The sequence below is a fragment of the Zalophus californianus genome, chromosome 7, assembly GCF_009762305.2.
Source record: "Zalophus californianus isolate mZalCal1 chromosome 7, mZalCal1.pri.v2, whole genome shotgun sequence".
In the NCBI taxonomy this organism is placed as follows: Eukaryota; Metazoa; Chordata; class Mammalia; order Carnivora; family Otariidae; genus Zalophus; species Zalophus californianus.
The window spans coordinates 21,892,792-21,906,352 of NC_045601.1; the positions used below are offsets into that span (position 1 = coordinate 21,892,792).

General features: G+C 40.4%; 1 protein-coding gene across 1 annotated transcript; it reads left to right on the top strand.

Annotated features, from left to right (window-relative positions):
* Positions 1-259: 259 nt before the first annotated feature.
* Positions 260-1,007, top strand: SF3B5 (splicing factor 3b subunit 5). The gene has a single exon (XM_035728556.1). The coding sequence runs from the start codon at positions 393-395 to the stop codon at positions 651-653; it is 261 nt and encodes an 86-aa protein (XP_035584449.1). The 5' UTR covers positions 260-392; the 3' UTR covers positions 654-1,007.
* Positions 1,008-13,561: the final 12,554 nt, after the last annotated feature.

The following is a 13,561-nucleotide window of genomic DNA, read 5'->3' on the forward strand; positions in this document are numbered from 1 at the left end:
CGGGCTCTTAAACGGCGACGACGGGTCCCAAAAGTGGGCGGGCGTGCACGAACCCTCGGAGACCACAGATCCCGGCATGCAAAGCTCCCGGTTAGAAAAAAAACCACTAAGTGAACCATAATGCAACGCTCTACGAGGGGGGAGGGGCTCTCTATGGAGGGAGGCCGACTTGTAGCGTCGCCTAGGCAACTCCAATTCCGTGACAGAATACACTTCCGCTTCCGCCTCTGAGCCCTAGGACCGCGAGTCCAGGCAGCTTCGTGGCTGTGGCGTCATTCGCCTGCGACTGAGCGGCCCGGAGGTTCCGTACCGTGGGCCTCTCTCCCGCGTGAAAACCTAGGGCAGCTCCTTCTCTGTGGCCTCTGACCTGGGAGCAAAGAGAAAGCGGCGAGATGACTGACCGCTACACCATCCACAGCCAGCTGGAGCACCTGCAGTCCAAGTACATCGGCACGGGCCACGCCGACACCACCAAGTGGGAGTGGCTGGTCAACCAGCACCGCGACTCTTACTGCTCCTACATGGGCCACTTCGACCTTCTCAACTACTTCGCCATTGCGGAGAATGAGAGCAAAGCCCGAGTCCGCTTCAACTTGATGGAGAAGATGCTGCAGCCTTGCGGACCGCCAGCCGACAAGCCGGAGGAGAACTGAGACCCCGGTGCTGTCACTGCTGTGCGGGAGCCTCTTCTGAGTTCCCCCCGTTTGCCGTCATTCCCGCGTGTTCCTTCCCCAAGTGGACCGATTCTCCATTGCCCCCGTTTCTCGTGCCTTCCTTGTACAGAAGTGCTTACCTGGGGGCGTCCCGCCTGACCTGCCTTCCTGTGGACCCTTCGGAACACAGCGTTGGGAGACCATCAGGACCCCCGAGAACTGAGACGGTGGAGACGTCCTAAAGCCAACAAGAGAGGGGCGGAGGCACCGGAATGAGACGGGATTTGGAAGCTCCTTTTTGGCTAGTTGATTGTCGTCGTTGCTTTTTCCATAAAGTTTAGAAATTTTTCAGTCTCTTTGGTGTGGACTACTTGTGTTCGGGTGGAGGGAGTCCAGGGAAGGCTCTGGGATTTTGGGTTCATAGACGGAAGAGGCGGGAGGTGGGCGAGTTAAGCACAAGGCCAGCGTTCATTGCCAGACACTTAGATCCGCCTTGCACACTCTCCCAAGACATTTTTTCAGGCCCATAACGCCTTCTATTGAGGTTTGTGATCACTGTATCCCTCCTTCGTTTTCTTCCATTCAAAAAATCTTGGCTAGCATTGTCCACTCCTCTCTATGTAAGTTGCATCCTCTCTTAAATCTTGGGACTCTGGACACATCCCTGAAAAATGACAAACGAGTTCTTTCATTCATTCAACATTCAACAAATATTTGTTGAGTTCTATCTGGCGGGCATTTTTGCCGCGCTTTTGGAGCTTATGTTATACTTGGGGGCGGGGGAGGCCGCACACATTGTAGGCATGAACAAGCAAGTAGTAGAAGGTGTTGTGCAGGATGGGAGTAGCAGTACGTTTGCGGTACAAGATGCTTCTGTTAGACTATTGAGATGATTACACTTGAGCAAAGACTTTAAGGAAGGGAAGGAAATAGCCTTGGGGGAAAACTGGGGGAATTGTTTTCCAGGCAGAGGGAACTGCCAGGACAATGGTGCTAATACTGGAATTGTGTCTGGCTTATTGGAGAAACACCAGAAAGGCAAATGTGGCCGGAGAGACTGAGCAAGGGTCAGAGTAGAGGGATAGGTAATGGCGGAGGAACAGATAAGAGTAGAGCCTGGTAGGCCAGTGCGAGAACTTGTGACTTATCCTGAGGGAAATAGGGAACCATTGGAAGTAACGGTTTTATTCAGTAATGTGATCTGACATATATTAGATCAGTAACTCTCAGATATTTTAGCCTTGGGACTTCATTACATTCTTAAAAATTCTTGAAGACCGCACAGAGTCTGTTTATGAGGGTGATAGCTGTTGATATTCATCAAACTAGAAATTAAAACGAAATTTTAAAGTATTTAGTAAATCGTGTAAAGATAACAATAACAAAACCATCACATATTAGCAAAAAAACTTTATGAAAAATAACTTTTTCCAAAAGCAATTTAGTGAGAAGAATGTTTTGGGGTTTGTTTGTTTTTAAGTTTTGCGGATGTCTTCAATGTCAGGTTTAATAGAAAACAGCTGGACTCTTCTATCTGCTTCTATACTTGAACTATTGTGATATGAAGTTTTGGTTGAAGTTTGAAAAATCCTCTTCACAAAAATAGGTGGTAAGGGAGGAATATTCTAACAGCCTTTTCAAATAATTGTGGATAATCTTTAATTCTCTACCAAAATTCCAACAAGTGGTAATTTCTTAAAACTTAGTTATAACAGATCAGATCAGGACTCTGATCAATGAACTTTCATTCTGTTACATTAGAATTCATTCATCTATCTGGAACTTGGAAAGAATCTTTTTCCCAGACATGATTTTGTAACATGTCTCCCTCATTTGGAAAGTATTGGCTCCCTGAGTAATAGAGGCCTTCCAGTCTTGACACATCTCATTATACATATCAAAAAATCACACTTACTAATATCACCACTGATCTCATCAGGGAAGTCTTACAGTATTGGGAAGCTGAAAAACTCACAGTGATTGTATGAGTGTTCCACAATTTTAAGTTTTGCTTGATAGATTCAATTTGATCACTGGTAGCAAATACTGTTTTGTTTTCCTCGAAGTGACAGGCCTTCTTGGTTCATTTTCAAGAAAATGTCTGCCAAATACCCAATTCTGAGTAACTATAGTTTGTCAATTGTTCAAGTACAAATGGTGTTCCTTGAGAAAAAAAAAAAAAAGCCAGTTTGCAACTCAAATAATAAGTGCTTTTCCTTAAAACCAAAACTTTGGCAGCAGCAGAAATGCTTTATGCATACTACCAATTTTGTCACACAAAATATTTAAAAACGTGCCGTCAAGGGCTAAGATTTCATAAAATTACTACTTTTTACTGCATAAAGGACATTTTTAAGTGAAACTGAGTTAACTTTTTGGTTTTGTTTGTTTTTATTGAGAGTGCCTGCCAGTGGAAAATACAAAGACCACTAGTAGTTTGGTGCCACTACCTTGATTCATGCTAAGTGCTCGTTTACTCTGTTGCTTTTGTATCATCTGTACAAATGCTAAAACAGCTAAAAATGGCAAATCTTCTTATTATGAAAATAGTGTTAAGTTCACAGATTCCCTGAAATTCCTTCCCCATCATTTTTGCTTGAAAAAACTTAAACTGTGGCTATTTAGACTGGAGTATTTGGTAGGCATTTTCCCAAGAAATGAAGGAAAGGGGACATCACTTCAAGGAAAACAACTAATTTGTATGGGAAAAATTGATTCGAGGATCTGAAAGTAAACAAAATGCAGTCGAAATAAATTTAATTGAGCCAGTTATTCTTTTTTTGTTCTGGTATAAAATAATATTCGTATCAAACACAGGAGGGCAGCAGATGATGCTCTGATAGAAATTACTTTTGGAAAGAGGTCCATACTTGCAGATTTCTGCTAATTGGAGAAAATCAACTCTATATTCATTTACACTGGTTTTGTCATTAGAAAGCCACTCTGAACTATAAAGTGATAGCATATTTTTCATTTGATAAATACGTAGCGAATGCTACAAATCCCTGTATTATGCTTACAAACATGGGACGAGATGTGGACCCTGCCCTTTAAAGGATGCCACTTAGGGAAATAAATACAGCAGCACATAAATAACGATCGTAGTTGCAAGTGGTAAGTGCTAGCGAAAGATATAGGAAGAAAAGCCTTTATAAAGTGTACAAGAAGAGATTATTGCAAACTGCCAGTGAGGGAGTGAATGAGGACCTTGTTCAGATCTCAAGTCTTGAGTGATAAGGAGGGCCTTGAGTGATAAGTAGGATGTATACGGGTTAAGACAATGGCAAAGCAGGATGAGCCTCTGGAGATAATACCAGCTGTCACAGCAAGGTGGGCAGAATTCAAACCACTCGTTTCCATTTAAAACCTTTCCATTACTTTCATTAACGTCTGGTGGGTTATAAGATTCCCCACCCTCAGGCTCCTGCTTTTTTCATAAGGCTGGAAAAGCAAGTTAAGGTTCAAATCCTAGAGTAACAATGAGGTAACAGCTACCGTTTACTGAGTACTCACTACGTGCCAAACACTTTCATAAGTTATCTCAATCAGTCTTCACACCAACCCTGGGAAGGTTATTATCCCATTATACCCACAAGCAAACAGACGTAGGAAAACTTAAAATTGTTTGCCTACGATCACTCAGCTAGTTAAGTGTTAAGGTAGGAACTTACACTCAGATCTGATTTCCAGCATCCAGGCTTTAGAGGGTGGGTCAAAGTTTCCAAAACTGTGTTTCTCAGAATTCTAATTCCACGAAAAGTTACAGATTGGGGTTAGGGAGTGGGGGATAAAGAGAAGGGACTATCTTGGTCAAATAAGTTTCAGAAATACCCCCACAGTTTGGAGGTTCACACTTAGTTTTTAGTTTAGTTGTTTATTTATGTATTTATTTATGTATTTATTTATTTGACAGGGAGAGAGCACAAGCAGGGGGAGTGGGAGAGGGAGAAGCAGGCTTCCTGCGGAGGAGGGAGCCCGATGTGGGGCTCGATCCCAGGACCCCGGGATCATGACCTGAGCTGAAGGCAGACGCTTAACGACTGAGGCACCCAGGCGCCCCTAGTTTTTAGTTTTTTAAAATTCTGCATTTAACTCATCCCTTCCTAAACTTATGTGATCTTGGAGTTTCTTTCCTCAAGAAACACTTACCAAGATGATTTTGAGAAATACTTTTGGGGGCTACTGCTTTTGGCAAGGAAAGAAATTTGAATGGAGTAAATGTATTCAACCCTGGGCTTGAGGAAAATAAATCTGGTGGCAATGTGTAGGTGGAGCTCATCCCCGCAGATAACTTTGCTTTCCTTCTTAGACTGTAATTCCCTCACCTTTGTGAGTGAAGCGTTCCTTGTTCTCAGCTCCAATTCTTTTCATCTGAAACTAGCAACTTGAAGATGTCAGAAAAAGAGGAGACTTAAACTGTACGAATTAGTGACAAAGCTATTAAGGTTTTTTCCCAGGGCAAGGGCATAAAAAAAGCAATGTTATTGAGGAATTTGGACATTTTTGTTCACTCATTTTATTTGTTCTAGAAGATGTATACTGACAAGGGATCAGTAGTGAATGACCTGGCAGCTGACAGTTAGTTGTATTTCAGAGAGATGATAATTTGTTCTTAACTGGCTTTTTATCTCACATCCCACATTCCCTTCAGGCTCCCCATCATTTCATTTTCCTAACCTGCAGTACGCACATCACACATACCTGCCCGCTCAATCACTTAGCACAGAAGTAGTGAAAACTGGGAAGGGGTGAGGGGTGCGGGCCAGACGCCAGGACACAGAAGAATCCATGTCATCTCTCACACAGCACAAATGGTCGGCTACAAATGGCCCTTTGAACCCCTGTCTCTTTGATCTGCATGACCTCAGAATCCCTCCTTTTCTCCACTTCCCTCATTTCCTAGCCACCATTGTGAGTTGTGACTTTGTCCCCCAGCCTCCCCTCTTATCATGCTAGCCTCCTGCTTTACTGAACCTTATCCTTTCTTCCTTCACGTCTCCCCACAAAAGTGATGGCTTTTGAAACAGAAATATCATCATACCATTGAGAAGGGGGAAACATTGAGAAGGTATATTTAGGGGTTGTGGTACACAGCATCAAAGAGTTTAGGGTGCCCACCTCCTCAGCCTCCATCTCCTCACCGAACCCTCCAACTAGCAGCCCAGAGCCCGAGTCTCTGGTTCTGGTCCACCACTGTCCATTTCAGAATTCTGCCTTTGCAATGAGGATAATATCACAGTCCTATCTCCTTCATCAATTTTGATATGAGGATCAGGTGATAGGTACTTTTTAGAAAAAAATTGTCTTTTGCTAATTAAAAAAATAAGAAAGGTACAAAGAATAACATGGATATTCCTTCTACCTCAGATTAACAACTGTTTATATTGTATCAAATGTTCTTTTCTCAACTATTTTTAAGATAATTCTACAAATAATGTATGTATACGTAGCCCTTCTAAAAAATAAAAAGCATTACAGATAAGACTGTCTCCCTTGACCACTCCTTGCCTAGTTTTTCCTCTTCCCATATGTGCATCCCATCCCTGCCACCAAAACAGTAACTTCTATGAGTGTTCTTCCAGTATATGCATTAGACCAAACATATATCTCTCTCTATTGTCTATCATCCAACAGCTATCAAAGTGTTTAGTGTTTTTTTTTTAAAAATATACCAATGAGGGGCGCCTGGGTGGCTCAGATGGTTAAGCGTCTGCCTTCGGCTCAGGTCATGGTCCCAAAGTCCTGGGATCGAGCCCCGCATCGGGCTCCCTGCCCTCGGGAGGCCTGCTTCTCCCTCTCCCACTCCCCCTGCTTGTGTGCCTTCTCTCGCTGTGTCTCTGTCAAATAAATAAATAAAATCTTAAAAAAATAAAAAAAAATAAAAAAAATAAAAATATACCAATGAAAAGATTTGGCAATTCCTCAAAAAGCCAGACATAATTACATATGATCCAGCAATGCCATTTCTAGGTATATACCCAAAAGAACCGAAAGCAAGGACTCAAACAGATATTTGTAGACCAATTTTGATGCATCATTATCAGAACAGCCAAAAGGTAAAAACAATCTAAGTGTCCATCAACAGACGAATGAATAGACAAAATATGGTTTGTAGTATATACGACGGAATATCATTCAACCATAAAAAGTAATGAAGTTCTGGTACATGCTACAACATAGATGAATCTTGAAGACATTATACTATATGAAATAAGCAAGACACAAAAAGACAAATATTGTATGATTCCATTTATTTGAGGTATCTAGAATAGGTAAATTCACAGACTGAAAGTTGATTAGTGATTACCAGAGGTTGTGGGGAGGCACAAGGGTGAGTTATTGTTTAATAGTTACAGAATTTTTGTTTCACGTAATGAAACAGTTTTGGAAAACATAGTGGTAATGACTACACAATACTGTGAATATAGTTAATGCCAGTGAATTGTGCACTTAAAAATTATTAAAATGGCAAATTTTATGTTATAGGTATTTTACTATAATTTTAAAATTTAACATCAAAACCATTGAGTTGTACATTTTCTTTAAGGTTTATTTATTTATTTTAGAGAGAGGGGGAGAGAGAGCAAGTGCAGGGAGGGGCAGAGGGAAAGAGAAACTTGAGCAGACGCCTCACTGAGCTCAGAACCCAGTGCAGGGCTCGATCCCACGACCCTAAAATCACGACCCCAGCTGAAACCAAACGTCAGACACCCAACCAACTGCACCACCCAGGGGCCCCTGAATCGTACACTTTAAATGAGTGAATTGTATGATATGTGAATTACGTCTTGATAAAGTTGTGTCTGTATATTTGCTGTGTGTGTGCATATATATAGTCTTATATTGTACATATAATTCAATGCTTTTTACACACATTATATTTTTGAGATCTATCCTGATTGAGAGATACAGATATGTAGTTTTTTTTTTAATGCTACATGATGGGAATATACCACAATTTATATATCTGTTCCCTAATTAAGGGCTTAGACTGATTCAAACAGTGGAACATCCTCACATATGTCCCCTCAGGTGTGGGCAGGGTGTCCTAGTCGGGACACAAATGTGTATCATGTGTTTTGAAAGGTATTATGTAAGTGTGGAGTTCTCATGTTCAGAACCTTTACTATTAGCCATTCATTTAATGAATGTTTATTGAACCTGCACCAAGGCAAAGAGGGTCACAGCCTTTGTGGATCTCACAGTCTGTGGGGAAGAAGCAACCAATTGGTTAGAATCAGGAGTGACAGACTCTTGAGCACGTCAGTCTCTATGAGAGTTCCCACTCCATAGTTGTCATCTGTGCCCACCTCAGCTTCTCCCTCTTCCTTCCTTCATGCACCCCCTTTCCCTCCCACTATTTTCATTTGCTATCTAGCCCCCACTCCGACATACAGGTTTTTGGCATCCCAACCTCTTGAAAGAGAATTGCTTTTTTGTTTGTTTGTTTGAACTTTAATCATGAAATATAAGAGACATATATCTATTCAGGGCACCTGGTGGCTCAGTTGGTTAAGCGACCAACACTTGGTTTCGCCTCAGGTCATGATCTCAGGCTGGTGAGAGCCCAGCGATGGGCTCCAATCTCAGCGGGGAGTCTGCTTGAGATTCCCTCTCTCCCTCTCCCTCTGCCCCTCCCCCACTCACATGCATGCTCTCTAATGAATAAATAAAATCTTTAAAAAAGTAAAAAATAAAATATATCTCAAAATTTTTTATGAAAGTATAATTGGCATACAATATCTTACTAGTTTCAGGTGTACATCACGGTGATTCGATAGTTTTACACATTACAAAGGGATCCCCGATCTCCACCATCCCCACGATGCATCTAGTTACCATCTGTCACCAAAGGGATTACAATGCTATTGAATATATTCCCTATGCCAAGAGCCCTTCTTTTACCCTTACCTACTCCATCCCATCTTGAAAAAAGAAAAAAAGAATATAAGCCATGGAAGAAATTTTTCTAAAATGAGTTAAAAAGAATAGTGTATATTTCCTACGAAATTTAGGATTTGACCTTCTCTTATAACTTTTGTCTTCCTACTAGGTTAACTCGAACTTTGAGCGATAAGGTATTAACGTTGGACAATGATTTTAGCTGATATTGTCCACCATGTAGCTTAGCATCCAGCACACTATAGATGCTTTAATATTTGTTGACCATCAACACTAGTAGGGTTTATCATCAGACCATATGAAGCACAGTCCTAGACACTGAACAGATGAAAAGATGATAAAAATAAGGTCACAATTAACAAGGAAAACATAGTGCACCCATGGATCTCCAGGTTCTAGAACTGTAGGCACTTGATAAATTTCTTTGTTGAACGATGAGTGAGTGAATGAACAAATACACAAAAAGCAATGGGGATTGGGTAAAGTTGAGATGGACTTAAACACAGATTTATTACGTATCTTGCCACCCTTAAGGCTCAAAACAGAACCCTGATGTGTTGTGATGTGTTAAAAACCTCACCCAAATGATTTTAGTCTTATCAAGTATGATAAGCAAGATAGGGTTATCCCCCCAGCCTCAACATCTTTCAAAGAAATGCACACTTGTTCCTACCACTTGACATATGTGAAAAATATCAAATACCCAAATAACTGGACAATTACATATAAAATGAAAGTCTTAAGCAAAGTAAATCTCAAAATACATTTTTGATTGAATAAGCAAGTTCACAATATCCATTTTTATAGAATTACATGGGAGTTCTTGCTTAATTTCTTGGGGAAAGCGTATTTTGCTAAAAATAAAATATCTCCAATATGTAGTAGAAAATAGATATTGATTTATGGAAAATGAAATCTGAGATAAATATACCTCAGTGAGGACCTGCTTTGGGATTGATGAATATAATGGGGTAGCACAAACTAAATAGGTGCCTTGTCTTCCAGTTAATTTAAATGGACCTGTAATTATTAGAATCTAAATTATGAAAAGTTAATATATTTACACTCGAGGTTGTAAGCTGATTTGACATTCATTTTTTTCTCTCTGCCTTCAGCGTTCTCTCTGGCTTTTGTTCTATCTCCTGTCCTATTTACATCTCTTGATTCTTGCAGTTCTGTGATAAGATAATTAACAGATAATTAGTGTAGTGAAGCCAATACATCTTTAACCTTTTCTCTCAGCCCTAGAACTTCTTTAGAATTCGCATATGAAAACAAGTGGTGCTAATTAAATTTCACACGCTCTGAAGTTTGTGTCATAGAGGCACAATTCTTTTAAGATAGTAAATAAGACATATTTCTGTGAAGGAGTCCATAGTTTGATAACAAACATTTATTTTTATAAAATAAGCACTATTAATGGAAAATAGAATGTTTAATAATATTTATATACTTTTATGGGTCTGTACAGAAGATAAGAGGGGTTATTCATTTGTATTAGGAGCACTTGCGTATGTTTAATGTGCTAATTATATTGGAGCTGGTTTTTCATGCTTCTATGTCAAATCTCTGAAAAAAATTTAAGGGTGATGAATTTATTTAGCAAAAGTATTTTTTGAATGAGAGCATATTCACTAATTAAGCCAGTAAATTTGCTCATTGCTAATGCAATAATGAGAAACAGACTATAACGCTACCCAGGCCAGGACTCCTGGAAATATTTCCTAGCGGGAAAGTGGATGCAACTGTCTAGAAGCTGTTACCAGAGAGCCATCCAAAGGGCATGGCTTTGCTAAAGTATCGTGTGAGCAGTGAGAGGCCAGTGTTTCTCCCAACAGCCACCTTTTGGAATGTCAGTGTTTGGAGGTAATGGTTCTGTATTTCTGGAAGAATTATTTTTCGGATAGATAGATAGATAGATAGAGGTATAGTTACCTAGGTGTAGATTTCACCTTACAGAAAGTTTTTTTTGCTATTCAAAGCCTGTTGCCCCAAACTTGTTCTTTGCAAAATTAGGGCTGCCTTGTGCCTTCATGAAAGTTATATTCGTAGGTATTCAATTTACCCTTCCTCTCTAAATGAGGAGTTTGCTCTACATCTAGGTAACTTTAAAGAACTTTAAGGTCTCTTTCAATACTAATGTATCATTTTTAATTTATATAAAAGCCTACTATTGCCTCAAACACAAGGCCCTAGTCAATTACCAAGGTAAAAATTGACTCTCACTGTGTGTGCACGTCCATTTTTAAGTTTCGAATAATAATATATGTGTAGATCTCTGCAGAAGCTCTGTTTTCACTTAGGCTTTGAGTTTTAAAATTCCAATCAGTATTAATAATAACCACCTTATTTTTTTAAGTATGCATGTGATAATATTGATTTTATGAGCTTTAAGCTGTATACTTTCTTCTATCTCTAAATTGCTGACATTTTTGGTGTCAGACTAGTTGTGGGAATGCTAAAATGTAACTTTATATGCCCAGCATGTTAATAACCAACATCAGTTGGCTTCTCTCTGCCATGTTAAGCGTTGAAATGAATAGGACATTTATCTGGGCACCAAGTGCTGTACACTTGAATGTACACCTTCTCTTTGTTCCTCAGCCTAATCCACTGAATATTTTCTCTTCCACATTTCCACCAAGTAACTGAACCTTGAATATCAGTAGTGCATGGCACATAAACCTAAAAAGGATTTAATTCCAACTACTCTCTAATTTCTATGTGAGTATCTTTAGTAACAGCTTCCTTGAAACAGCCTGCTGGTTTTAAGAGATAATGTTAAATCTCTATTTTAAAATGGTGTCATGTCTTAATTTTTTGTAATGAGAGATTATGGTTTTCAAAAGGATAGAGTTTACCACAAATATGTGGTTAATAAAGTCCAAATTTTATCTGTTATATGGTATACTTATAGCAATTCTTCCTGATGAAGCCACTCACGTGAAATTGTATTTATTCTGTTCAGGGTGTACTAAAGAATCCAAGGAGAATGCCACACTGACCTGGGCAAGATTGGTGGAGGCTTTTCCCTTCCTACCTAAAAGGAGCTTAAATGGAGACATTTTACTTACTTTTAGCACAGTGCTGGTATATGATAGGCATGCAGTAAATATTTGTTAAATGTGTCTTTATAGCTAAGGATTTGTCTTCTTTTCTAAGTCAGGATTATTTTAATTGCAAAAGAAGGTGTTGAGATCCACCATCTGAGGCAAAAAGAGAACATAGGGACTCATGTCATGACCAGTCTGGGTGCTGCTGTCTTGGTGCTTTATGATCCAAGACTCGAACACGTGAAACATGTGATCAGAACTTTGTTTCTCTCTTTCTCTCTTAATTTCTTATTTCTGATTCCTTGGTGCTGCCTCCATTTCCTGACGGCTGCCAGTACCTCCAGGATTTCGAGTTCAAATCCCCGATTTTCCCTAAACCAATCATTCTGGTCAGGGGTATTAGTACATGGACTAATTTAGCCTTGGTCAGGTGTTCCATCCCTGGATTGTATGTGGATTCACTGCTTCCAGAGGTACCTGATCTCACAGCAGGCAAAGGGGTGGACCCATTGAGAGCAATAGGGGGACAGTTATCGGGAGAAGATTGAATGGACGCTGAACAAAAATAAACCACGGTTATCCTCTACTGATGCTTACACTAAGGCTGTTAAATAGTTAGCCGACTACATGCTACATATTGTATTTTATTTATTTTTTAAAGATTTTCTTATTTATTTGTCAGAGAGAGAGAGAGAGAGAGAGAGCACAAGCCGGGGGCGGTGGGGGGAGCAGCAGAGGGAGAGGGAGAAGCAGGCTCCTCGCTGAGCAGGGAGCCCGATGCTGGGCTCCATCCCAGGACCCTGGGATCATGACCCGAGCCAAAGGCAGACACTTAACGACTGAGCCACCCAGGAGTCCCTGTATTTTATTTATTTTTAAAATGTACATCTTACCACATTTTTATGTCTCTGCAATTGGGTTGTATCATGTAATCAGAGACCCTCTTCTGAAAGAAGTGGGTCTTGGACTTGGCACTTCAGTAAGGTTCTGACTCAGGTAAACAAAAAGTAAGAAGAGAGAGGTTGTTCTAGAAGGAACATAATAGTTGGCAAGAAAAAAATTGGAGGTAAAAATGTGTACTTTATGAGGAAAGATGCCCCTGGCCAGAATGAGTCATTCAGGGAAAGTCAAGAGAGGAAGGTTTTCACTAGTTGGAGGCTAGACTGTGAAAGACCCCCCAAATCCCAAACAAAGGAGTCTGGGCTCCATATTATGAGTAGTGAGGTAATGGGGATTTCTGAGCAGAGATTTACTTGTTCAAAGTTACTCTGTTTGAAGATGAGCCTGGAATCAATATGAATAAAGGACTGGGTAGAGAGAAAAGGGGTAAAGGAAATAGAAGGGGCAGGGTACAAAATGGAGGACAGAGTTCTGTCATCATCTATCATTGGAGGATGAAGACAGAGAAAATACTCTGAGAAAGAAATAGAGATCAAAATAATAAAAGAAGAGCAGGTCCATTTCAAGATGGCAATGTAGGAGGATTTTGAACTTACCTCCTCCCATGGGCACACTGAATCTATAGCTACATATGGAAAAATTTCCCCTGGAAAAAAAACAAAACAAAACAAAAAGTAACTGAGCAATGCCTACAGATTGGGTAAACAAGAAAAAACCCACACTGAAGTGGGAAGGAGAGGCTGAGACACAATCTTACCACAAACTTCACCCCCTGGTGTGTCAACACACAATCAGGAGGAACTCACAACCCAGGCTTCTCCCTGAGGAGTGTAGGGTTTGACCCTACATCTGGCACCCCAACTTTTAAGACCTGCACCTGAGGGCCAAGTGCCCCAAATATCTAGCTTTGAAAGCCAACAGGGCTTGCATCCACAAGATCCACAAGACTGTAGTGAGCTGAAAAGCAGTCCTTAATGGGCTCTCACAGACATCCCAACCTGAGGCCCAGCACAGAGGCAGCTGACTGAAAAGCATCCAAACTTTCTGTGAAAG

Bases quoted from the DNA above. Each gene is read 5' to 3' on its own strand.
- SF3B5 (XM_035728556.1), top strand. From the start codon at position 393: ATGACTGACCGCTACACCATCCACAGCCAGCTGGAGCACCTGCAGTCC.